General features: G+C 39.4%; 1 protein-coding gene across 1 annotated transcript in view; it reads left to right on the forward strand.

Annotated features, from left to right (window-relative positions):
- Positions 1-26,082, forward strand: part of grik3 (glutamate ionotropic receptor kainate type subunit 3) — an 83,699-nt gene that overhangs the window by 50,501 nt on the left and 7,116 nt on the right. The window contains exons 5-12 of the mRNA XM_010731656.3: positions 374-427; positions 3,241-3,411; positions 4,925-5,068; positions 9,238-9,345; positions 11,461-11,574; positions 14,398-14,601; positions 19,389-19,612; positions 23,757-23,875. Coding sequence (XP_010729958.1) covers positions 374-427; positions 3,241-3,411; positions 4,925-5,068; positions 9,238-9,345; positions 11,461-11,574; positions 14,398-14,601; positions 19,389-19,612; positions 23,757-23,875 — 1,138 coding nt within the window. The remainder of the gene's footprint in view (positions 1-373; positions 428-3,240; positions 3,412-4,924; positions 5,069-9,237; positions 9,346-11,460; positions 11,575-14,397; positions 14,602-19,388; positions 19,613-23,756; positions 23,876-26,082) is intronic.

The raw sequence follows: 26,082 nt of genomic DNA on the forward strand, positions 1-26,082 counted from the left end.
ATATGAGGCAAAGATTCTTTTCAGTCTTTTGATTGAAGTCTCTCGTCTCTGCTGGGATAATGTTGCATGCCCGAAGCCATTGCAAACCATTTAAATGCATAGAAAAGCATTAAGTGCTGTTGCTATTCTGTAATTCTGTCGACCACTTATGGTCCAGCGGGTGATATCAGAAACTGTCTGTGAGTGCTCATTAAAGCTGCCTTTCTTTTTTCTTTACTGATAAAGAATCCTTTGTGCACCTCTTTAGCATTATTTGTTCTTACTGTGCTGTTGATTCTAAAATGTCCTGACATGACAAAGTGACCATCTTCTCTTTCTTGTCTATATTCATTCACACCTTTCTTTAATATCCTTTCTCTCTGTATCCCTCCAGGCGCAGACCATGGGGATGATGACAGAGTATTACCACTATATCTTCACCACTCTGGTAATGTACCATGCTTGTTAATGCAAATAGAGTCTCGTTTGTTCTCATCTCCCCACTGCTTGAGTTTTTGATGAATAGTGGCTAATTGCCAATGGGGTTTGGATCCTGTCCATAATATCAATTTTGTTTGACAAGCTGGAGGCATAATGGAGTCTTCAGTGTGCTGTAGTAAACACTCGGCTTTATAGGAAAGTCAACAGAAGTCTTTGAGGTGGCAGTATAAAAAATAAAAAAACAACAGCATGAAATCCTGAACTGACTTCCAAGTTTGTAGAAGACTAAAATCAGTCCTCCTCGCTAAATGATACCTAATGAAATGAAATGTATTTTAAAGTAATCAAAATGTGGGTAAAATAATAAATCTAAACTTTATGAGTGTAGGATTCATTGCACTAGATCACATTAGCCATTTTGAAGCTTAATGTGGTGGCTCTGGCCATCGCCATCTTGGCAGTCCTGCCTCTGGCGCCTTTTCCAGCTGATCCAAAATTTGTGAGGCCTGAGGCAGCCTGAATGATGACCAAATCCGTTATTTGCACCAGGCTGTAAACATGATTATTTCTGCTGTGAAGGAAGTTCAGCATTTTAACACGTTGGGGCTTATAGAGATTGACTTGTTCTGTAGCCAGCCTCAAAGTGGCCGTTTAGGGAACTGCAGTTTTTGGCACTTCTGCGCTCCCACTTGGATTTGGAGTGTTTGTCTTCAGTAGGAACAAGTGAGCTTGGGGTTTAGTGCCACAGACAAGGTGTTGTTTGCTCACAATAAAATGACACAGCTCGTGTTATCTTTTAAAATCAAAAAAGGAACATATTTCATATATGTTCAATGTAACCTGAGTATGTTTGTTTCACTCCCATCTTGAGCATTTCGAGTTCCCACCCACTGATGAAATGATCTCGTCTGACTAATGCAAGCAGACCCAGCAGGGAGCCGTTGCTGCTCTTCACTGAGACGTTGGCTATCTGGTGACAAACAGACTGAATGGGAATGAATACCAGCATGATATGTGCTGTTCCTTTCACTCTCTGTTATTGTCTCTGTTTCTGGCTCTCTTGTGCACACACACTCCCTGTCTCTCCGGACTCTGCCAGCCTGTTGTGATAATGTGATATGACACCGAGGTCCAGACATGATGTGTGTCATATTTCATGCCTGACAGCGTGGCATTGGTCTGCCGTGCTTCATGCTTGTGTAGCATGTCTATTGCTTTAATAGGGAAATCCAAAACTCATTTTCATCACTAGTGTACCGGTTTTTAAGCGGAACAGTTTCCCAGTGGATGGAACAGAAATGTATTTACAAGAGGATTAACGTTAAAAAAAACATTTATTTTATATGATTTTCTACAACAACAATATTTTCCACACAAAGGCTGGATATCTTTATAGAATCAGAGTGTGGTATCTAAAGCTGTCATATAGATAGACACGCCATTAAGAAGATTATACCTTGCGGCTTGATTTGATCGAAAATGATGAATACTTGCATGCTATACATGGCAATACAATTTCCTCTCGATGGAATCCATTGATGTCTGCGTTTTATCTTCAGAGGTGAGAGCAATGCCGACTTATTAGAGCGTGAAAAGGCAACAGTAGAGTGGTATGGGGTAATAACTTCCTTGTCCTTTGAAATGAGTCTGTCATAGCTCCTGCCTTGCCATAGCTATCACAGAGAACCTAAAGCTAAGAACTTTGTTATGTTTGCCACGTCCATAACTCTTCTGTATGCATTCAGACATATGCAGCATGTTCTCCTGGTAAAGAATTTTATCTTAATGCTGTTCTAGGATTATGTTGATTTTGTGTTATAGGTGTGTGTACAAGGCAGCAAAAAGTGAACTTGTAATTGGAACAAGTTCCTTTTCTGACATCCGAAAATGCCCTAATAGAAATAAGTCCCAGTTAGTTTGTATCCTTAGCTTCAAAAGCTAAAGAAACTTGTAACCTGATCTTTTTTTTTTTTTTACTTTTGAATGTCATATATAACAACAGTGAATTACTTTGATCTGGGTTTATAAAAGAATATGGAGTACTGTACTGCGTTCTAGTGAGAAGTGACCGTGACTGTTCTTTAGTGTTTTACACGCACTCGTTCCTCCAGCAGTAACCCCACAGGGTGCTAATGAAATATCTATATGTTCATCCAAATGTCTTTTCCAAGTCCCCTTGGCCCATCCCAACACGACATGTGTCAACATGTGACTTCACACTTCAGCTACAGTGGCTGCCCCATATATTACAGCGCCTCAGATTGAATTGCTTTTTTTGCTTAGACGTTGCCATGGGAATGCAATTGTTGAATTATTAATATGATGCAACAGAATTGATGTTACTTTTTCTTTTTTTTTTCTGAGCTACAAACAATAATTAGAATATTCCCGAATTTGAAATTCGCACCCATAGAGATTTTTTTTTTCTCATGAACATGATTAAGAAAAAACAGATTATATCACAAGGTTGTAGTTTGTGCGGTATAATTCATTATTATGTTGGTAGAAAAACAATAACAGTTTGTCAATTCTAAAAGGACTTGCCAGAAGAAAAGTAACTCTGCCACCAGAGTCTTTTTAGATTTAATTTAATACAGACACTGCTTCAGACTCTACGCTTAAATCTTCTCATTTGACATTCAAAACTACTGTACTTCTCCTTTCATTCACCCTCTTTGGTCTTAATATAGTATCTCTTTAATCGTCTGCTGCATCATTCTCTTTTCATATGAGGAGAAATCATCCAGGACACAGTGAACAGAACAAAGTGCTGGCAGACTAAATGAGAATCCATTCTTCATTACTGTTTTCTCTCAAAAGGACCTGATGGCCATTGACTTGGAGCCGTATCGCTTCTGTGGTGTCAACATGACCGGCTTCCGCATCCTTAATGTGGATAATCCCCAGGTTGCATCTATTGTGGAGAAATGGTCAATGGAAAGGCAGTTACCACCTAAACCTGACTCAGGACTGCTGGAGGGCATCATGACGGTATGTTTTATTACTTATGTGTTGTTCCATATAAAGTCAGTTATCAAAATGTCAATATATTGCCCATGGGATGAAATGGTTTTAACCCTAAATAGTCACCCATACTAACCCAACTCTTTTAACAGAGCAGGCATGCAGTTACAACTTTAACAACTGTTGATTTATACAAACAGCTTACTCTTTTAGGCTGTGCATGTAAACAGATTTGAGAGGGTCACCTACAGTGCAACTAAATGTTGAAGGAGAAACACGCTTATCTTAAGTGATTTTAAGTGGTGTGACCATTGGCACCATACTGAGTGATTGCAGCCTTTTATAAATAACTATTGTCCTGGAATTTTGTACACCACTGTGTCCTTTTACTTCATGGTATTTTTGGGCAGAAATATCATGACTGAAGAGGTTAGAAAACAAAAATCACTCAAGCTAATACATAGTTCTTTAAAGGTATGTAAATAACAAATAAGTAAACCAGTTAGGACAAGCTGGCTATGATTGGAGACAGAGTACAGACTTCATATCTATTATCTAAGCAACAAGCTGAAAAAGACAAAAAAAAAGCCACCTCATCAGAAAAAAATCATGGTTCTTCTTCTGGCAGGTTGATGGCAGGGTCAGATATTGGCAAGAATAGGAAACCCACAGAGTTATCTTTTTTTTTGTTTTGTTTTCAACAGTACAGATGGGGGTAATATAATGGCTTGGCGAACATTCATTAGACCTTTTCACACCAATTCTCCTTGAATGCACTAGTCTTCCAAAACATTGTTTCTGACCAGATGCATCCCTTCACAGCCAATCTTTTTTAAATAGATAGTTTTTTTAATTTCTCAGTATGTTTCATGATGGAGACTTTGGCTTACTCCGATGGCGCACGTACAGCCCATTTGGGCTAAGACAGAGGAATATGTTCAAAGCATGAGTGTGCTACCAAAAACTGCAGAAATTGTTCCCATTTGTGTCATACTGACAAATATTAATTGCTAAATGATGATGTTGGTACAATACTCCATAGTATTGGCCTTATTTACCAAACCAATTGTTTCTTTGAATCTTTTATTTTTATATGTCACAAGCGTACAAATCGATTTGATGTTACAAATTTGGAACCCTTCATCATCAAATGTTAACTAACAATGTAGCAAATGCAATAAAGAAAGATGTATTTTCACTTTCCATTTCATTATCAGTTTCATTATTTTGGACTAAACATTAGAAGTCTGTTATCCAGATGCAAAAATACTATCTATCTATCTATCTATCTATCTATCTATCTATCTATCTATCTATCTATCTATCTATAGTTGTATGTTGTGTAACATATGTTGTATGTTATTTCCTCATGCTTGAAAAACTTGAATGTCAAAGGGAAAATCAGACAAAAAAAGTTTTGTCGTAAAGCTTTTGTCCTTTAGATCTCCCCATATCAGTCTGAATAGTAGATTGATGGTGATCAAACTACTTATGTCTTTCCACAGGCATCAGCTGAAATAATGTTCACCCCTTATTCCAGACAGATGCAGCTCTGACCTATGACGCAGTCCACATTGTGTCCGTGTCATACCAGCACGCTCCACAGATGACGGTTAATTCACTGCAGTGCCACCGCCACAAACCCTGGAGATTTGGAGGGCGCTTCATGAGTTTCATCAAAGAGGTGATGGGGCATCTTTGGCCTGTTGCTATTTGATTTGAGCATTATTGATATTAGGGCATATTGACTGAGTGGTGACTATGACAATAGGAGTGGAGTGAGGACTGTGTAGTCATTTGGGGCTTAGATATTTACCCAGCAAATCAATCACATCCACACACAAAGCAAACCAAGCGCTGATAGACAAATCAAAGCAGCGTTGTTGTCAGTTTTATAAATTCCCTGTATTCATAACCTATTTTTCAGAAACTGCGTACTGTAACCTTTTGAAAAAAAACAAAACAAACAACTTATTTAATCTAACATGAGAGTCTGACAGTGCCTCAGAAAACACGCATGTGGAAAATGGCAGATTAAGGGGATGCAGATTCACTATTTGTATCTTGATTTGTTCAGACAACAAAATCATTTGTATTTGTCCTGGGTGTGGTTTAGAACATTTTTAAAATGGCAGGAATTCCATTTATTTTCACTGCTATTATTTCGAAATTAAGGCCATAACCTCCTGGATCTACTGCACTTTATACAGGCTTTGTCCTCTAACCAGGATGCCTCATCTGTGGTAACTGCCCAATAAATTTGCATATACCCACAGTGCAATCAGAATGATGGCTACTGGGGGGCTGTCCATATAAAAAGGGCAGAGCTAAACCTCTTTCCTCATCCACTTTTCATTAGCAAAATGAATGACAACTTCTGTTTAGTACCCATGGCTTTGTCCAAAGATTTTCTCCTTGCACAGGCTAGATCTCCATGGTTGACCAACACTGTCAGCGCTTTATGTGGCCTTACTGCTAAGCATCCTGATGGCATTTGGCCTGTTTTCCATTGATGATCTCTCTTGAGCTTTACTGTGATGACAGTGAGAGAGTGTGGCTGTAGATCCTGGACTGACCCATCCACACATCCTTTTCCATCGACATGTTAAAGACGCTTAAAGAAAAACGCTGAGGCCCCAGAGCCAAAGTTACAATAGGCTGCTGGGGCTGGCACACACACACACACAAAAAAACATAATCCCTTTGTCATAGTGTGCTGTTTTCTGGACGGTACTTTGACTCCAATAAGAGAGGCAAGGGAGCAGTAAGAAAGTAGTCTCTGTAACATATTGTCGGTCTACTGACCTGATGCATTTGTGGCTCCTCATGTGGTCCATCCACTTAACTGAGGACGATTGAGGGTGACCCCGAAATCATAGAACAATGTCAGTGCATGGCCACTCCCCTTTCCGGTCGTGGGTACTATGATGTGGGGTATATGTATACGTATGGGGTAATAGGTGATCTGACTTTCAGCTTAGTTCAGTGATAAGTAAGAAAAGGAGAAAAAGTATTTCAGGTTTTCTTCACCAGCAGGCATTGCTTGAGAGAGCTGATATTCCATTATGGCTCTTTCTCTCCCCTAGTATTCAGCAACAGTATTTGGAATTGGCACAGCCCAAATCCTCAGCTCACTTCTGTGATTTTATTCTTGATCTGCAAAAAATAGGTGGGATAGATGTTTTAAAATCTCCTAGTTCCCATGGCAATCCATGTGTATTCAGGGTTTTCTCAAGGTTTGTGCATTGCACTAAAAAAAGGGACCTGCCAGGATTAAAGATTGGTACTTGTGTTTTCAGTGCAGCACACTAAGGCCAGTGAGGTGTTGGCACGTTTACTTTCTTAATCCTCTTTCTTCCCTGTGGAACATGCGACTATCTGCTTACATCTGGTGCTATCCTCTGTATCCTCTGTGCTTCACCCCAAGTCAGATTAGTCCTTTTCAGCTCCAAGGTCACAGTTCTCCACCAGGTTGGTTTTAGCCTCCCTTGTTTCATCTTTCCAGATGGACTCCATTTCAATGCTACTTAAGGAATATGGCCCTAGTGCCCCTGGAGCCACTGGTGTTTAATTTCCTTGATTTTTTAGGCTGTACTGCTTTGAATTCCAGATGGTTTGAAGGCTTTCAAATGCACTGTGAGCTGTCCTCATGCCGCTGTCTTTGATGCATGCATTGTCCTTACGAAGGACACTTCCCAGATATGTAAACTCCTCGACGTAATCGAGAATTACTATCCACAGCAATAGGTGCATGTGTTGTTGAACTTACACACCCATCTTCTCACCTTCCACAAAATCAATTTCACTAGGCAACTCTAGTGTGACAAGTTTGACCTGAGTTTTGTCAGCATCAAAGAAGAGAGTACAGCTATCATGCATTTCTCTCTTCTTAAGTCTGTAGAGGCTTGTTAGACATGGAATCCTGCATGAAATAAATTGATTGATTATTGTAAGCCTGGCTTGATGAATACGGGTGAGGCTCTCAAACCACCCCTGCTGCTTCTTTAGTTTCTGACCTAATGAATAAATAAAAGGGTCAGTGGTGAACCGAAGGAAGTGGTGGTGGTAGAGCTCATAGGAGGGATGAAATAAAAGTACACGTCATCAAATTTTTAGTGTGTAGTAGTCTAGCCCCTGCTTGAGTACTCTGCCTATATTTATCAAGAGTAAGAATATGTATATATGACTTAACTAATTGTTATTGTGCTATATTAGAAACAAAGGATTTCACCTTGGCTGAGAAAATGCAAATATTCTTCCACTGACTGTCTTCAACCATTCCTACAATACAGAGAATTTATTGTTTGAAATATATGCTGAAATCTGATGCCCCATATTACAATGTTCCTCAGCTACGTCCCCAACTGGGATAACATTTATGAATACTATTGTTTGTGTCTGAGCTGTAGAAGCAATATTTGGTTGTCTGCCAAATGTGCCAACACAGTATCGCAATGGCCTATATTGTTACGATGCACAACAAACACTGTCTAGTGTGTGTGCGTGAGGGTCAGTTTAAACAGTGAGCATTGTTAATGTGTATGCATTAGCCGCTATATTAGTGACTTGTAGAGATCGTCATCACTAAAAGCCAATGAAATATTATTGCATTGTCCTTATACAAACATACTCTAGTGTTGGGCTATAAGAACACTTACTCAGGCCTGATTTACACTCTCTTCAAGACAGGCGCCTGACATGTTCTGAAGGTCGAATTGGCCCTTCGGTTGTGATGTGACTGAGGCATTTATGTCACTTTCTGAATTAGAGCTGTTTGAACATGCCACCCACCTCGGTGGCGAGAGGCCAGATAGAATGAGGTATGAGGGAGTTTGGAAAAAGAGTGCGCCACATATTTCTCCTTGAAGCTTCGATCTTCTGACAACAGGTTCTGGCAAGCTACAGGGAAGACAGGTGAGAGCTATAGCCTGTAAGGTTGTCACGGTTTTAAATATCAGAAAAGTGCTGCAGCTCGACACACACAAGGATTGATTACTTTATTGTACCAAGACTTATTTAAAGAGCTGGTGCCTGCATCAGACTTAATGAAAGGGACACCGATAGACAATTACAAATCTGTTTTTGCAGGAAGACAACGGCAGACAAGAGAGTAAATAATTAAGATCAAATAAATATTGGCATTCTAGAGAAGGATTCTACCTACAATTGCTGAGCATGACGGGTAAGAAGAGTTAGCGTCATGAGCGGTACCCCCTATTAGCACAAAATTAAAAAGAACAGGGATGTAGGAATGTCATTTGTTTGCCTATAAACACGTCTGTGGAGGTGGCGGGTATCAGGGAATCTTAATAGGGGGCAGTTATGTGTTTTTCCCCCTCATGGGGAATCAAGCAAAAGGAGATGGTTGTTAATTAACTCCGCAGTCTGGAGGGAAAATGCGTTGGAGGCGTTGAAATGTAAAATGTAATTAAAAAGGGAAACGCAGCCTGTATGGGTTTGTGTTTGTACTTTTGGTCTGTGTGTGCATGTGTGTGTGTGTGTGTGGGTATGAAATTACTCTCAGCAAAAGATGGAGGGTGTTGCAGTGTGTATGTGTGTGTGTATTGTTGACAGCCATTTCTCCCTGTGCTTATTTGTTCATATCGTAATGTGTATCAAATATTTTGTTACATATGAGACAAAAAGGCATGACCAAATATTGGGTACAGTCTCAACACATATTAGGCATTATACACCCCCCCAGAAGAGACTATTTCTTGCAGAATAATTGTCTTGATTGCATTAGATTGTACAGGGGTGTAGCCTCTTAGCAAAATTGGGCTGGAAATGTAGAATTTACTACATAGATGTGTTTGAATAGGAGTATAAATATGGAGATATATTATCTTTCAGTCCCACTGGGATGGTTTGACGGGGAGACTGTCATTCAACAAGACAAGCGGTCTCCGCACAGACTTCGACCTGGACATCATCAGTCTAAAGGAGGATGGGCTTGAGAAGGTAACTCTTTTTTTTTTTTATTGCATTGTTTGCAGGGATGGATTAAAAGCACAAAAAACGTTTTTAAAAAGTGAAACATCTGTGATGGCTATTCCATAAAAAAAGGAATTTAATAGAATATTGATTTTGGAAACAAGTTTCAGATTCTCCTCTTCATGTGGGACAGATAATGCAAATTTGACAGTATCATTTACCTCCTAACAAGGAAGCAAATTGGCTGTTTCAACATAAGCATAAGTTAGTGGATCATAAAGCAAATTGGATTAGGGTACACATTAGGGTGTTAATTGCAGCCTCTCTTAATGATAATTTAAGGTGATGCCAAAAATGCTGTTTGGTGGTAATGAGCTGTATAAACATGTTTTACAAAAAAAGGAAAAAAAAAAACGAACTAAAAGGTTGGAAATGTAGAACTTATTTTTATTATACTGAAAGGCAAAGTACCCTCTGGACTATAACAGCTTTTCTCTACTAGAGGGCTTTCATACATTATGAATACATCAAATAGGGATAAGTCCCATTATGACTTCCTCAAGTACTCCCTAAAGGCTCAACATTATATAATAGCAGGAGCTTTTCAGCTTGTAACCCTTCTGTTCAAGAATGGATCTTTTAACACCACTGCTTTGAAATTCTTCCGTCGCCCTTTCGCTGGCATCTGGTCCTGCGCGTGGTCAATTAAGTTGAAGCACAGTCATCTCGCAAAAGTATTTGATGCCACATTAGCATCTCCTCATTGTGCCTCCGATAAATCCTACACTCAAGCATGTTAACATTGATCCGGATTGCTGGATTTAAAAAAAAAATTTTTTTCCTTTTCTTGTATATCCGTGGAATCGGCTTTAACTGTTTGAGCCGGTTAAGATGTGGACTTTTCTCAGCTAATCCATTGTAATTGAATATTAGCCCAAAATTTGAGCTTGTGCCGGAATTATGAACAAGAGTTTTGACTTTCACTCAACATGTGCATGCTTCAAGAGGATGAAATGCATGTAATGCTCTCCGTGTGGTACCACGAGTAAATAACTTTTGAATCAAGCCTTTTTGCTAATCATGTTTAATGAATTGAGCTAATTGTAATTGGGTACAATTAGAATGAATTTTGCAAAGCGGAAAGCATTCACAGATATTTTTAAATCTCTCTCCTGGAGTCCTCTTTGCTTGTGTGACAAGCTGTAACTAATGTGCTTTTCAAATTAGAGCATATGCCTCTCTGGATTAGGCAGGGAGGACATTAACAGAAGTTTTCATGCTTTTTTTTTGTGTGTGTGGGGGGGTTGCATGTCTTTAAATGGATCCACCTCAAGCACAAACCCCAGTGAAAATTAAAAGCTGTGTCTGTTGTTATAGAGAAAGCAGGAGGGATGGTGGCGGGCCTGACTTGCAAACAGAGATTGTTACCGACAGCCACAGGACTATTTGTGCTAATGATATGTTCCAGAGTGTGTCTCTACAATATGCAGAGCTTTTTGCCTGAGGGCTTCTTGCATGTATAACTCCTTTTATTTGTTCAAATATCTCTGCTTATCTTACTGAGACTACAGAGCAAAATTGCTTGCACAATATAATCCAGCCAGCAACCTCATGCTGCACCTTCATTCAAAATAACTGTAACCTCTTATGTGCAGCTCTTAATATTACTCTGTTTGTTTTGGCCCGATAATTAGCCTCACATTTCTTTTTCTGCATTTACACACACCTTAGAAACTCACAGCATCAATATACCCATATACTGTAATAATTATTTATTATTGACATTATTCTAGTTTATTTCTTACCACATCAAGTGTGAGTGCCAATATCTATATTGCATCATTTTCTTGCATCTGGCAGGTAATTTTACATCTTTTGAAAATCTATATTTAGACCAATTTCTTTGATTTGTCTGTCATGCTCGATTTCTTTCAAAACATACATATGCCGAACTACCCCCACCGCTTTCCAAAAACAGCCTAGCCGGCTGACACAAAGGTGACTCAGCCAATCATCTAATGCTGCCAGAGATGTGTTCAACCTGGCACTAATGTGGAAGACTGGTTTGCGGGGGAGTCTGCAAGGGTCAGAGCCCACCAACAGACACAGAACACTTAGCTACATGCTTTTCGTCTTCCGCAGGTGGGGAAGTGGAGTGCGTCAGGAGGTCTTAACATCACAGAAGTACCGAAGCGAAAAGGGATGAACATCACCGATTCCCTGGCTAACCGCTCCCTTGTCATCTCTACCATCCTGGTAGGTCACTTGAGTAGCCTGGCGTAAAAAATGTCCTACCCTTCATGTCTCCTTAGTTTCCCTTCTGGACAATACACTGAAATTCAGGCTTTACAATACAGTCTTATATTGAGCTCTTTTCACTTGCCCAACTTTTTTTTTTTTGTCCTCACAAAGTCTTTTTGTTTTCTTCTAACATTAAAAGTGAAATATAATTTTTGAGAATATAAGTCTGATTTTACATTGTTCCTCATAGTTATACACTAACACTACAAAACAATCCTGTTTTTGTTGGACTCATTCAGTTTTAGCCTCAGTCATACAGCACAGTCACAGCTTATTTAAGACCCCTTTACAGGGTTTTAGTTAAAAACATTACATAAACAAGTTACTCATTGTTTACCAAAAAAAAAGAAAGAAAAAGAATTACAAATGTTAAATCTGCCTGTGTGTGCCATGCAAGAATAGACCGCTTAGCAACAGTAACTAAAGGGGTAAGGGCGTAGCAAATCAATTACAATGATTCAGATGAGACTTAATGTCACATCATGATTACACTAAGTTAAAAGGCCTGGAGAAAAAAAATGAAGGAGAGACATTGGAGTACATTGACCTATTCCTGAAAATGCATTAATTACATGCGCAGATAGAAAGAACTACGCAAACCCTCCCCCAGCACCACATCACATTCATTTGTAGCTCCTCAGTTGTATGTACTTAACACTGTCACTGGATGTTTGGATGTCTTTGTGGAGCTATCAGGGAGATGCTGACACAAATGTTCCCCCTCGTGCACCTTTTCAGGACAGATATACAAGCTACAACGATAAACACTGTCATTATGCCTATATTGGACCACAAGGCTGTAATTATGACAAGTGAGGTCAAGGCAGGACATAATTAATGCCTATCAGGTGCCATCTATGTTAATTCTGTCTCAAAGAGGAGAAATGGAAGAACGATTTAAGTGGTATAGTGTTGAACTACTGCACTAGGAAGTGCTGGTATTTGCTGATTTTATGTTGTAGCCAGACTGCTATTAATGTCAATGTGTTTCCCACCAAGTAGTTTTCTCATCGAGAATTTTAGTTGCATTTCACGTTTCCTAAGAAAAATTTGGATAACTTCTGCCTTAAAGCATATTTGAATATTTCTGACATGTTCCCTTATTTGCTATTTCGTTGGGACTCATTAGTTTAAGATAATAAAACTGCCTACTTTCAAATTGCAGAAGAGAGTTTCAACTTTAATATCAATCTCCCCTCTTAGTGTAATGACATTGCATCAAACTGATTCCAGTGATGCATGAACAAGACGTCTGACAGCTTTATAGTGATAACTTTGTCGAAGAGATTAAGGCACTTAATGTGTTTTCCCCACTTACATTAATTGTTTGCACTCCATTGCCTGTGATGTCTCTGCGCAAGCCTACCTCCCTCCTCTTTCTGTATTGCACGCCCATGCTGCGACTGTGAGGGTAGAACTGGGATAAACACTTTGATTTGAGTCCAAACCTTGGGGAATAGCAAGAATTGGAAGGCTAGAAACAGATGGTAATGACTTTTTCCCTTAACATGCAAACTTTTTGATCAAGTTAATTGGACAACTTGAGCAAAGTTTGTGGCTATGCACTTGCTCTCTATATGCATTGTCATCAAGTATTCATAACTTTTTTTTTTTTTTAAGAGGCAAGCTTAATTGTAATGTCCAAGTGGCTTTGTGTTTTTGAGAGCAAATGATTAAAGATGCTTATCATTTTTTTTATTTTTTCTTAGACTTTATGGAAGTAATTATGCCCAGCTTGATGTTTGTTTGGTTTTAAACTATTCTTTACAGGCAGTAACCTCAACGAACAGTGCAACTGTGTCCACATGCCACCAGCACATTCTGTGACCTCACCGTATCCTCGTCACCTCTACTTTCCCTCATGAAAAACAGCTTCCCGAGGGAATAAATAATGCTGTTACTACCTATTTTTTTTTCTGTTTTACTGTATCTGTTTATTTAGTGCTACACAAGCGACAGTCAAAAAAAAAAGAAAAAAGCAAGGGGTCACCTTCACTAGAGAATCAATTACTGTGCTTCTGAGCTCAGTTTGTAAATTATACATCTGGCTATTGAAGGCAATAAATTGTATTACAGGCCTTGCATAAATGGACGTCCACGTTTTGAAATGCACAGCGGGATATGCAAGTCTATCTGGCAGGGAAATGGTAACAGGCACTAAATAAAGGAAATCATTTATAAGCTATTCTGTGTTAGTCATTGTCACTGCAGGCATCAGCTCAGTTGCGCTCCCTCGGAGGTTGGTGTCAATTGATGAAGGCGTCGTCGCGAGCATGTCCCATTTCACTGCGGCATTCTGTTCCTAATCAAGCTTTTATACAGCCCAAATTATGAGCAGCCAGGCAGGATATTACAGGCCAGTAAAGAGTGTCAGCCACCTGACCATAAAATGAACCGACCTGTGCACCAGCTATATAGGTCAACACACAGCAGTGTGGGGGAGACAGTAGGTTTAGTTAGCTCAACACTGCAAGCACATTGATAAACAATCCTTCTGTGTGCGTTATGGTCACTATGGCAAACACCAGTCGCAGTTTTGCAATTTACTTACATTAGCTTGGGTTTCCTTTCTTTAATACATCAATGTAGGAAAAACCTTCTTTCATATTTGAACACTCAGTTTCTGCACACTGAACTTGAATCTGCTGTCACCGCCTGTTAAACGCAACAGCGACTCATCAGCTCAGATCATTTTGCTTCAATTAGATGCATGTGCTGAAACAAATTGAAAAAGCTGACCTCACCATTGCTTTTCATTTGATCTCTGGTTCTGTGCAGGAGGAGCCATATGTCATGCTTAAGAAGTCTGACAAGGCGCTGGTTGGGAACGACCGCTTCGAAGGATTCTGCATCGACTTGCTCAAAGAGCTGGCCAACATCTTGGGCTTCACGTATGAGATCCGTCTGGTGCCTGATGGGAAATACGGCTCCCAGGACGAGAAGGGCCAGTGGAACGGCATGATCAGGGAACTTATCGAACATGTAAGTCGTGCTTTATATCGTCTACTTCACATTTTACCTTAAAGGAATGGCTCAGCATTTTGGAAAATATGCTTATTTATCTAAATATGCGTCTGTAAATATGTAGCTCGAGCCAACAGCTGATTAGCCTATCTTAGCAGTTGCCAGGCAACAGGCAGAGAAGAAATGACTGCTTCCAGCTTTTATTTATTTGGAATAGTTTAATAACGCCTTTCAAAAGGCAAATTTTCATTTTGTAGTTTTGCAATCTTATGCTAAGCTAATCGACTGCTGGCTCTAATTACATATTAATTATACAGACATGAATGGATCTTATCTAACTCACAGCAAATCTTCTCAAAAATGTCAAATTATTCCTTTATTATCTGCTCCATATGTACAATTACACAGCAACATACAGTGTAAGAGTGTTTTACGTCATCATGCAAACTTTTCAAAAGCATGCCATTGAACTGAATTGCAGGTTATGTCCTCTGTGCAGGCAGTGATATAGTTATGATTGAGTACAAGTCAGGAAGAGCCTGCAAAGCTGTCAGTTACATTTATGGCACAATTATGTCAAGGTTGCCTAAAAGTTACAAGTGCGTTGATGCCATTCAGTGAGACAAACCACTTCCTTCATCTAGGATGAGCATTTGAGACTGCATATATTCTAAGGTTTGCAGGAGAACACACCGACAATCATCTTGCTGAGGCATGATGGGGCATTCACAGGTGTCTGTGGCAAATTCAAAGCCATAGCGGCAATGAAACAGCCTCACGATGAAGTGATGGTGGCAATTCCCTGCTGGCATTTCATAAGTGTCCCTGTCAGTGCTCTCTTCTTTGTCCTCAGCCCCATCAGGTCAGCGCTGTACTCAGCTGAAAACTTGTAATAGCTTAAGTGGCATTTAGTGCAGAGAATCGTATGGCAGGAGTCAATGGCTCGGTGCTGAAAGGGTTGGGAAAGGTGGGCTCCCACTGCAGCACTTTATTTCTCCATCCAAGCTTTTTGTTAGATCCATGTTAATAACAATAACCTTGAGGGGAACAAATGGGTTACTAAAGGCTGAAAATGCTGGCACGAAATGGAGATGCATGACTCCATCATTAAACAGCACATATGCTCTTTGTATTAGTCTGGTCTTTGGTTTAAAGGGAGAATGTGCAGGTGGCTGCAAAGAGTCTGCTCATTATCTTACAACCAAACAGGGAAAAAAAGGGTTTTGTTGTCCGTGACATAAGGTTTGCATGTGTTTTCTCAAAGTGTAGCATATGGTGATTGAGACCTCTGGACTGCTGAACACACGCACACATCCACACGAATGAGTAGCTCCATTTGCTTTTGTTTTAAAGAATTGAATTAGATGAATACAGTTAAAGAAATGCGTTTAATCATCAATTTTTAGACAGTGCGTCCGTTTTTAAGTGAATCGCCTTTGTAAATAGCAGAAGTGAAGATTATAATCGATACCACTAGTTATTGCTTTTACTGCTCCTTATCGCATGACCAAGGACGCATGACATCTTCTTTGTGGATTTTTAGTTGGTTCTATTTTGTGGTCTAGTGCTTCCCCTATCACTGTCGGCTTGGATAAGCTGATCGTGACTCACTAGACCTGAAACATAAACTTTAAGGCAAGCTCAAAGAGATCTGACCCTGGAATGATATGAGGCCAGTGTGGCAACACATTTCTCTGGAGTAAACCTCAAACTGCCACATCGTATTCACTGAAGTAATAAGTTTGGGCTGTATTTCTTTCCTTACTCTAACAAGGATTGTTACATTTATTGTAAAATGTTATTTCCTTATATATCTATTATTTACAAAAAATACTATTTATGAAACATATTGTGTCCATGAATTGCATGCATTGTGTACACCATGTAGGAAGACATAGAGAAAGGGAAAAGTAAATGGCCACTGTCGTCGTTGTTATCTGTTCAATTTGTATTCATAACTATTTTCTATTAACCTCTTAAAAAACCATTGCCCTCTCATTGTAATACAAATAGATAAGATGTTGACTGGGGATCAGTACCTTCACTAAAAAAATAAAAAAAAAACAGGTCACAGTTAGATAAGGTCTGAGGTAGAAAATGGGGAAACAGTTGGTTTTAGCTGATAAACTGGTGCTGAATCAGAAGGCTCATGCATTCTTGCTCACATAGTGTAACAGTTTGACGGACATGGTTTCAAAAGACTTTTTTTTTTTTTTTAAATCAGTTGCAAGCTTCATTCATCTCTGTAGGTCATCAAGTTGTCACACAGAGAAGGTGCTGTGACGAAAATAGAGTAAAGCTCTGTAAGAGTGCGTATGTGTGTTTCCTATATTTTTTGGATGAATGTCATACTATTATGGGTTTTATTCCCCTTGTAACTGGTGCTTCTGAATGAGAAAGTGCAACGTTGCCAAGTGCAACGATTTAGCATTGTGCAACGTACGGCCCTTTATTTTCCTCTGTGTAGTCACAGAGCTCACTGCGGTGCCAAAGGGCATTGTTTGGAAGGCGCTAAATGATGCAACAGGCCTTGTTAAACTTGATTTAGTCACAATAGATGATCACTTTAATCACGCTGTGATGCAAATGTTAACAACGTGCTTAGCACATCATTTGTTTCTGTCATGACAATTAATATTTGCTTTGACGGATACACTGAAAGGTTGTAGCCAGCCCACATCCTCTTTTTACTGCAGCTGACTAGTTTTAAGTCTGAATAAAAAGCTACAAAGCGTTATGTGTGTTTCGGCAAAACACACAGATTTCCTTTGGGGTAATTGACAGAAGTATGTGACTGGACGTGGACAGACAAATGTGATTTTCATCTTTTTTTTTCTGCAGCAGCAGGATGACCTGTTCGTGAGAGTGGGTGACCCATAGCTGCAAGGGGCAAAAGTTCAACTGCCTCAACAGCAAACATGTCTGTCTCGCCTGCCAAAGCTCTCGAGTAAAATCACAGTTCCAGGCGAGCACACTCTGAACATGCTGCTTATGCAAAACAACAATTTCTTGATTACACTGCATATGCTTTATTATTAACCCCTTTGCATATTTTGATATGCGACTGCCTTATATAAGTGGGTTCAGGCATCTCTATACTGTTGTGCACTGTGGATTTTGTAAATGCATGTAAAAATCTGACTTTTTATAGTCACTCAGAATCCCTACAGCAAAAAAAAAATACTGTTCATTCTGAGGTTACCATTTCATAGTTCTGCAAAGTGCAGTTCAGCAATTGCAACACATTAAACTAAAGTCCTTATATCAGAACTGAGCTGTAAAATGCATATACGTCTTGTATAGCACAGTGTGTAAATGTTACAAGATAAAAAGCCTCAGTTGAAAGCAGTTTGTAATTAATGTATATGGAGCTGGAGCAAATTCACTAATATCCTATGCAGATTAATTAGTTCACTAAAAACAAAGAATAAGAAACAGCTCACTGTAATAATGCTAAGTATGTTCAGCGTACAGTCAGTTGATTGGAAATGCAAGGATCACGCCGGTTGTAACTTTATGAATCCTCCAGGCTGTCATCAGCTGAGGAGGTCCGGAGGGAGAACACCACTAAGCCCACCATCTGCAAACCCAGATAACACTGAGCCATGTGGCACACAGCGGGGCACTATCAGGTTATCTTGCTTGTGCCCAGTTTGTGTGTCTAAGCAGTAAGCAGAACAAGGACATGCGGCATGTATATTAGCCCACCGTAGGGATGTCTGAAAATCGCATGCTGGTTGATCTTCCGGCTGAGTGGCAGGTTGGTTCAAAGCTGTAGTTGGCAGTGGAAAACAGAGGGAGCAGTATGTGATGTACAAATTTGAATACTTTAGAGACAGCAGATGCACTGCAGGATGTGCTGGTTTTCCCATCTTTCCGTCTCTTCAGAGGCTACCATGTATTTAGCCACCATGGTGCTGACCACAGGGGTACATAATCCGCAGAGCCACACTCAATGTGGAAATAGTCTTTTTTTTGACCTTTGTTTACTGCTGTGTGGTTGTTATCGCGTTAATCTGAGGGAAGAGATTGTCAAAGCTACAGGGAAAGTTAAAGTCATGTTAAGAATTGATACATTTGTTAAATTGAGAGAGAGAGAGAGAGACACTTTTCTTTTAATATATTTAAGATTTTGTACGTCTCTGGAATCAGCAGGTTCAGTTGCTGTTGGATCGGGTCTAATGCCTTTATATCAAGTTCCAGAACAAACATAAGATCCGGTTTTACTTGGCGAAAATGCTGAAGCAAATAGTTGCATAAACAAGCCCTGTTCCTCTCTCACAGCTCAGTATGTAGGAAGAAAAGAAAGCCTCCCTTTGTGAGTTGTGTCGTTTCTTGGAGGAAAGAGGTATCCGAGCGTGAACCAAGCAGCTGGTTTCATTAACCTCCTGTCCAGCCATGGTGCCGGGGAGTTGTGGGGCTGCCAATATAAATGGTAACCTTCCGAATATGCAGTCATATGCATATAATAGGTGACTGCAACCTATCTGTCATCTTCAGCCGTGTCCGTTGCATAAAGCTATATGGCGTCATATGTCACTCTAGTGATGCTAGATAATGGCTTCATAGATGAAACAGCATCTGATGCACGTCGTCTCTATATTTTCCAAAAGACATCATCAAAGAGGCGGAAGCATATTTCACTTTCACATTATCAGATTCACATACACATTGAAAGTTAGTCATATTTTATTGTGCGGCACTATGAATGTCTCCCAAACCAAATTTCATGGATGTCCATCCAAGGGTTGCTGAGAGCAATCGTCCATTCATGTTTTTTTTGTTTGTTTTTTTCCCCACTACAGAGAGCAGATCTGGCAGTGGCTCCTCTTACCATCACCTACATGCGTGAAAAGGTTATCGACTTCTCCAAGCCCTTCATGAGCATGGGCATCAGCATCCTGTATCGCAAACCCAATGCCACCAACAACGGCTTCTTCTCCTTCCTGAACCCCATGACTCCTGATATCTGGGTCTACATCCTCTTGGCCTACCTGGGAGTTAGCTGCGTCCTTTTTGTCATTGCCAGGTGAGTCCACAAGTTGAATACTATTCGCTGTAGTAGCCCTTCATACATTTATACAGGTCGATCAATAGACATAGTCATTTACTCTGTTATCATTGCAGGCTGAGTACATAATGCTGGGGAGTGATCAAGGCATTTATGTCTGCATGGGCTCTCTACAGCCCAGCAGCGGGAGGAGAAGTAAAAAGAAAAACCTTCAGTTCAGTCGCAAAGTACCACTGAGTGTGCAATTTCTTGTTTCCTGCGTGATGCCTTTGGAATTCGTAATGCAGCTTTAAACGACGTACCTTAAAGAGGTTAAAAAGAATAAATAATTGCTGAGGCAAAAATGATAACTTCTCTAATTATCATATTTAGCAGTGCAAGAGAAAAAATACACACCTGATGTGATTCTATTTTTAGCTGATCGGGAGCATTTACAAAGAAAATGAGATTGCTGGCAGTAATAAGTCATGAAGTTATTATTGATGGAAGCTTATCCGTTTGATTGGGAAAGTATCTCACTTGTAATTTTTTGGGTCATGAATATGATGAATATCCTGTTAGCATCATTGTCAGTATTTCCTGCTGCTTCTCATGCAAAGTGGTGCTCGAGGAAGTGGAACTGGAAAAGCGAGCGCTTTGAGAGAGGAGATCTGGGACTTGAGAGCAAACAGCTGCACTCCTCTATCCTCATTCGTTGTTGTGAGACCCAACAAATTCTGGAGTAGCTTTGCATAAGTACAAAATCATCTTAAATTGTTCTATCAGTTTTTTTGTTGTTTTATTTGGAGGGGTTTTTTTTTTTTGGGAAGCCGGCCGCAATAGCTGAAAAAGCTGCATCTCTAAACGTGCATCATGTGAGCATAAAACGGACAGTAGTGAGCAACAATAGGGCTATTTCAAGGCATGTAGATTATTTTAAATCCTGGACAGAGGTGTTAAGTTATTATGAACAATATTAGACAGAAAACACTTTGTACAACATGTCAAAAATACTGTAATGCTAATGTGACTGAAACAAATGCTGCTCTTTATTTTAATATACTGTACATCAGCCTATACTGTACATTAAAACTGAAGCTGGTTTAAGATGATGTAAGGCAAGAAATGATTTGCCTCTTTCATTCAATAACCCAGAGAGATACTGTACTTTTGAAAATTACAGAGCTGCTGAGAACAGACTATTATCCTCAAAGTGTGTAATGATGGAGGCTTCTCCATATGTCATCTCATATACAAACACAGGGACCCGATTTCAGTTTTCATCAAGTTCAGTCTGCCTAAGAATGTGCCATGTTTCTTTATGCTCAACTCAATGACGTTTAGATTTTCTTTTAGTGATTATGGTTTTAACAATATTTTTGTAGGGCTACAAAAACATATTTTCCTGTAATACCATGGAGAGAGATTGTGGGATTTAGTGGCAGTGGCTGCTAATTGCAATTAATTGATTCTTATTTGCAGGTAATTATACATGAATGAAAACAGTTATGCATATTATATTCAATTTCTGGCATTCGGACTTCTATTGCTGGAGAAAACATATTTGCAATGACTTGTAAAACCAAAAAGATGAAGTGCTATTTTTCCTAGTAGCTTGCATTGTGTTACACAGCAGTAGATCAGTCCACAAGTCCATCATGGACCATAGTATCTAAGGTCTATAAGTCATTTGTGTGTTTGTGCATATATATATATATATATATATATATATATATATATAAAAAAACTTGACTAAAGAAAGTTCAATACATTAATATTTAATACATTACAACAATGTAAATTGCATAATTATGTATCCTTGGTTTAATTTATTTGTAGCCAAACATAAAATACTTAATGAGGAACAGCAAAATAGCAGAACTGTTAGGGTGTGAAAATAGATAAACAAGTATAAGTATTAAGTAAATTGCTCATCACTGGAACATTAGATGACTGTGCGTGTTGCATATAGCTGAAGTAGGTGCAAATCAAATAGTGGCGAATATTTTTGTCAATGTTTTGTTTGGACGCCAAGCTGTTTCCAGATCATCTCTATGCGTAGGCTGTACTTTTGGCCGACAGCTAATAGTGTTGTATAGCAGACACTTTTGTATAGGTTGGTTCAGTACACAGTCGGAAGCAAGCTTATGGCTCGGCTTGCCAGTACAACATTTTTTTTTTTAAACAGGGAAATTGAATCAACCCTGTTACAATGTCTGTGTAGAGAAAAAAAAACAAAAACATTACGCCTTTCTGCATTTGTAGCCGGTTTAAGTCCAGTTCAGTGTAGTCTGTCTGGATGGGCATAAAGCCTCTCCCATTTTCTATGCCTATTTTCTATCACATATTATTTGACCGTGGCTTTCAATTTAACATTAAAGTGAAACAAAATGAGACTGGATGAATTAATTGAAATGGTAGAGCCCAAGGGCTCTCTGATGTCTGCAAATGTTATGGGCACATGAGTTGCAAATATTAAGAGAAACACTCTGAGATGAAAACACTACAATATGTTTGACAGTAGTCATTTTAATGCACAAGAAACAAAACAGAGACATGCCAACATCAGACAGAAACAACCTCTTATTGTCCATCAGTGCAGATGTCTGATTGTCTAAAGTAAGAGGAGACAGACTTGAATGATGGCTGGAAAATACTCCATTGTAGAGCTCTTTTATGATAAACCATCAGTCCTGTTAAGTGTCTGATTAAAATAGACTGACATATTAAAATATTTCTGCAGCATCTAATTACGTTGAAGTGTATCTATCTCTTGAACAATATAAATTTAAGTCAATTAAATCTTTCTTTCCAGATTATTCAAACTACGGCCCTTCAGAAGTGAGAATACACACTTGAGGATTTATCAGTGTGCGTTCCAGTATTGTGGACCATGTTTTTTTTTATCCACCATAAGTACTTTCTATGACTGTTGGCTACTACTATCTCAGCAAAGAAAGTGATATACCACAATTCGAGGAGATACTCTCTGGAGTCTAAGGGATCCAATTGCACTCAGCAGAACACCCAGAACAAAGAGCCTGAAAGATTTTCCACTTATACATTTTAAAAAGGGGAAAGTAGTGACATTTAGCATGTTTTATCTCTGGATCTGTCTCTGAAAATGACTTGTGCAGCATTTTCAGCAGGTGTCAAACTAAATGGCAGGGATTTGGAAAGATGCATGTTTTACGGTTTCATCTGACTTTAAGAGGTGCCTTCATGCCTCACATTCTCAAACATGACATTTTATATATACCCTCTAAAAAATATATATTTTTGTGTCTTGTTAGTCTCTCAGCTATTTCTTATATGCTCTGTACTTCAAAGGTGACTATCTAAAGGTGAAGGCTAAACCATATATATGTTCTGATGTGACATTTGATAATAGATTGACAAACCTTTTACACATGGGTGGTCCCATTATTCCCTATATGTTATAACAGCACATAGAGACATACTATTAAGGCTGTACTAGTCAATGTTTTTATGTGAACAATGATTTAAAAGACTATATTTCATTTGAAAGCTGTCACTCATTGTGAGGAACCCACAGCTCTGCTGCATTTCCCCTCAGCTTTAAAGCGCCTTTTAATGTCTTTCAGCTCATTGTTTTGGTTCACCATTCACTCTTCACTGCTCTCGTCAACTTTGCTTCCAGCAGCAGCAGCATGCAAGCTGCTCTTAGTGAAAAAAGCTCTGATAAACTAGCTGCGTCTAACCGATAGACGTGAAGCATGTAGCTGCTAAAGAGATAGATTTTTGACCTACAGGAGTGGGTGGAAAACAGGCAGAATCGAAATTTGATTTACAGTTACATTATCAGGACGCCAGAAACACGATTTCAAATCAATGCTTGTCTTGCTCTGTATTTGTAGTAGGCAAGTGTTTGCAAAGCTGCAGCCACAAGTGGCAAAAATAATCTGTTGATGCTGCTCATACTAACTGCCTTTTTTTGAAACCGCTACTCTAAGTGCAGTCATCAAGAGTTTTGCTACTACAAACCAAAGGCAGAACTCCAAAATAGCTGTAACTCTCAGAATATCTCTCAAGTTAATATGATTCAGTTTTTGAGATTCTTCTTGAGGAGTTTCAAGGCGACGACATTCTTGCATTTTTTCAGATCTCATAACATACAGACTTCTTGAAAAACCATCTTCTTGACTTCCTGTCTCTTTCCCAGGTTCAGCCCATACGAATGGTACGACGCCCACCCTTGTAACCCTGGATCAGATGTAGTGGAGAACAACTTCACCCTCCTCAACAGCTTCTGGTTTGGAGTCGGTTCCTTAATGCAACAAGGTATACTGGTGTTCATATCGTCTTCCCTGTCAAAAACAATACCATCACACAAGCCCTCTTTTTCCTGTGCACTGCTAGCTCCCACTTTGTGCCTCTTTAACTGACAAGCTCCATGATTTCCATTCCGTGACTGTTTCATAAGACGTTTACCTGTCAAGAACAACCACAGAGCTCAGTCTTACATGACAAAGGAAGGCTGTTGTCACCTACCCGCTGTTTCAAAAGGGAAGGGTAGGTGCCTGGCACTTGTCAGAGATTGTCAGCTAAGGATGGAAAATATTGCTGCATTTATTTCCCCATAACGCAGATGCTGGCCCTGCTCAAGAGCTTTCTGAGTGGTAGGACAAAAAGGGTAAGTTGAGGAACATGTCTGACAAATACCAGCTGTCATCCATGCTATACCTGACTGGTGCAATGTTGTCGGCGCATGTATGACTTACACTGAGAGTGACCGCTGATGACAATCCATATGTCTCACTTCCAACTGTCCAACAAGTAGCCTATCAATTAAATGTCTGCGATCTTGCGTATCATTTTGAAACCAGTCAGAATAAAAGAACGAAAATTTCTTTCAACACATGAACCCAACACATCTCACCGAACCTCCCCACTGCAGATTTAATTTTACCTTTTACCTAAATCAGCTTGGTGTCCCTTTTAAAAGAGATAGTTGAGCAAATTAAGGCAGAGAAATAACATAATGAAGTCAACTGCGAAGGAAAAAAGACCCAAGTAATAAAATGTTTAACCTCAATGTAACAAGACAAATCAAGGAGGCTTAGTGAGACTCTGCAGTGGATCTTTGCCCGTAAGGATAGCAAACACATTCAGCAATTCATTAAGCACAGAAGCTCGGCAGCACTCTTGTGAAACTGCATAGCAGCTCTGCCAATTTGCCGGTGCGGGCAGAGGGTTATGAGTGTAGCACCAGCATGCCGGAAGGGAGAGGAGAGAGAGGATCAAAACAAAATGAGCTAGTTAGTTGCCTATATTATTAAACTAAACAGGGGAGAATTCCCTATTACAATTCATACTGGCTCACAGTGTTGTCTGTCAATGCCTTAGCTCCAGTGTTTCTCATATTTACAATAACTAAACGGAGCTGCTGCTCCTGCTGCTAATTAATTTTTAATCACAGTTCCCTCAATACAAATTTTCACATCAGGATATCATATTACAGTTAATATGAAGCGCCTGTATGTTCTCTAACCGGTTTATTTGTATTAAAAATATGCATATATGAGACCTATTTTTTATCTTGCATGCTATTGCCAAAAATATCTTGACAGTGATCTTGAACATATAATTCGTCTGAGTTAAAAATTGACACAGACTGTTTCTGGTTTATCCGTGACACCTATTTGTGCTACAGTACCTTGTAACACATGCTGCACGGTGGTATCTGCGGCGAGGTATATTTTGCCTGTGTCACATAAACAGACATCCCCTGCTTGTCTGCCAAACACAGTGACAGCAGCTGAGACGGAAGCCATTTCCTTGACAGGTTTAAAATGCAAATGGACGTGTTTGAGGAGATCCAAAAAAAAAAAATCTACCAGCTTGTCTGTGGGAGGAAGGTGTCATAGACAACACAAAGAACACAAAATGTGAGGAGGTGCAAAAGCAAACACTTTGTGTACTTCAAAGGCGCTCCTGGGGGGTCTCAGTAAGCTTTTGCTCACAACAAACATATGTCTGATGATTTCCCGTAAATTGGATTCCCATTATAAAACAAATTTTGAAAGTAAGTTTGATTTACGAGTTGACTTATTCCCAATCCTCTCATTCTCACTGACAGTTTTCCCAAATTATTGCATTCTTTATTTGCTTCTTGCAAGAACTAATCTGTGCTGGCATTTTGTCTCTGTCTTGACTTGTGACTTTGCCCCTTTTTGAGATTCAGACCAAAGATTTACTTGCAATGAAATAAACATTTCCATTCACAAGTGTCATTATTTAAAAGCGATTAACTACCAGTAAAGCCCCAAGCTCTGAAAGAAAGTTTCTGTGCATGACTCCACAGAGAGAATGCTAAGTGCAGGTAATCATTCTCGTGGGAAAACCTAGTTCTCTCATGTTAAGGTGAGGCATAGCTAGTGGGAAGAAACATTCTAGAAAAATCGGGGCATCGTGTTGAGTACAATGTGGTACTGAATCCTCAGAGAACAGCTTTCTCACACATGAAATAAATGGACTAATGAATGAAT

Source organism: Larimichthys crocea, chromosome XIII (assembly GCF_000972845.2).
Source record: "Larimichthys crocea isolate SSNF chromosome XIII, L_crocea_2.0, whole genome shotgun sequence".
Lineage (NCBI taxonomy): Eukaryota > Metazoa > Chordata > Actinopteri > Sciaenidae > Larimichthys > Larimichthys crocea.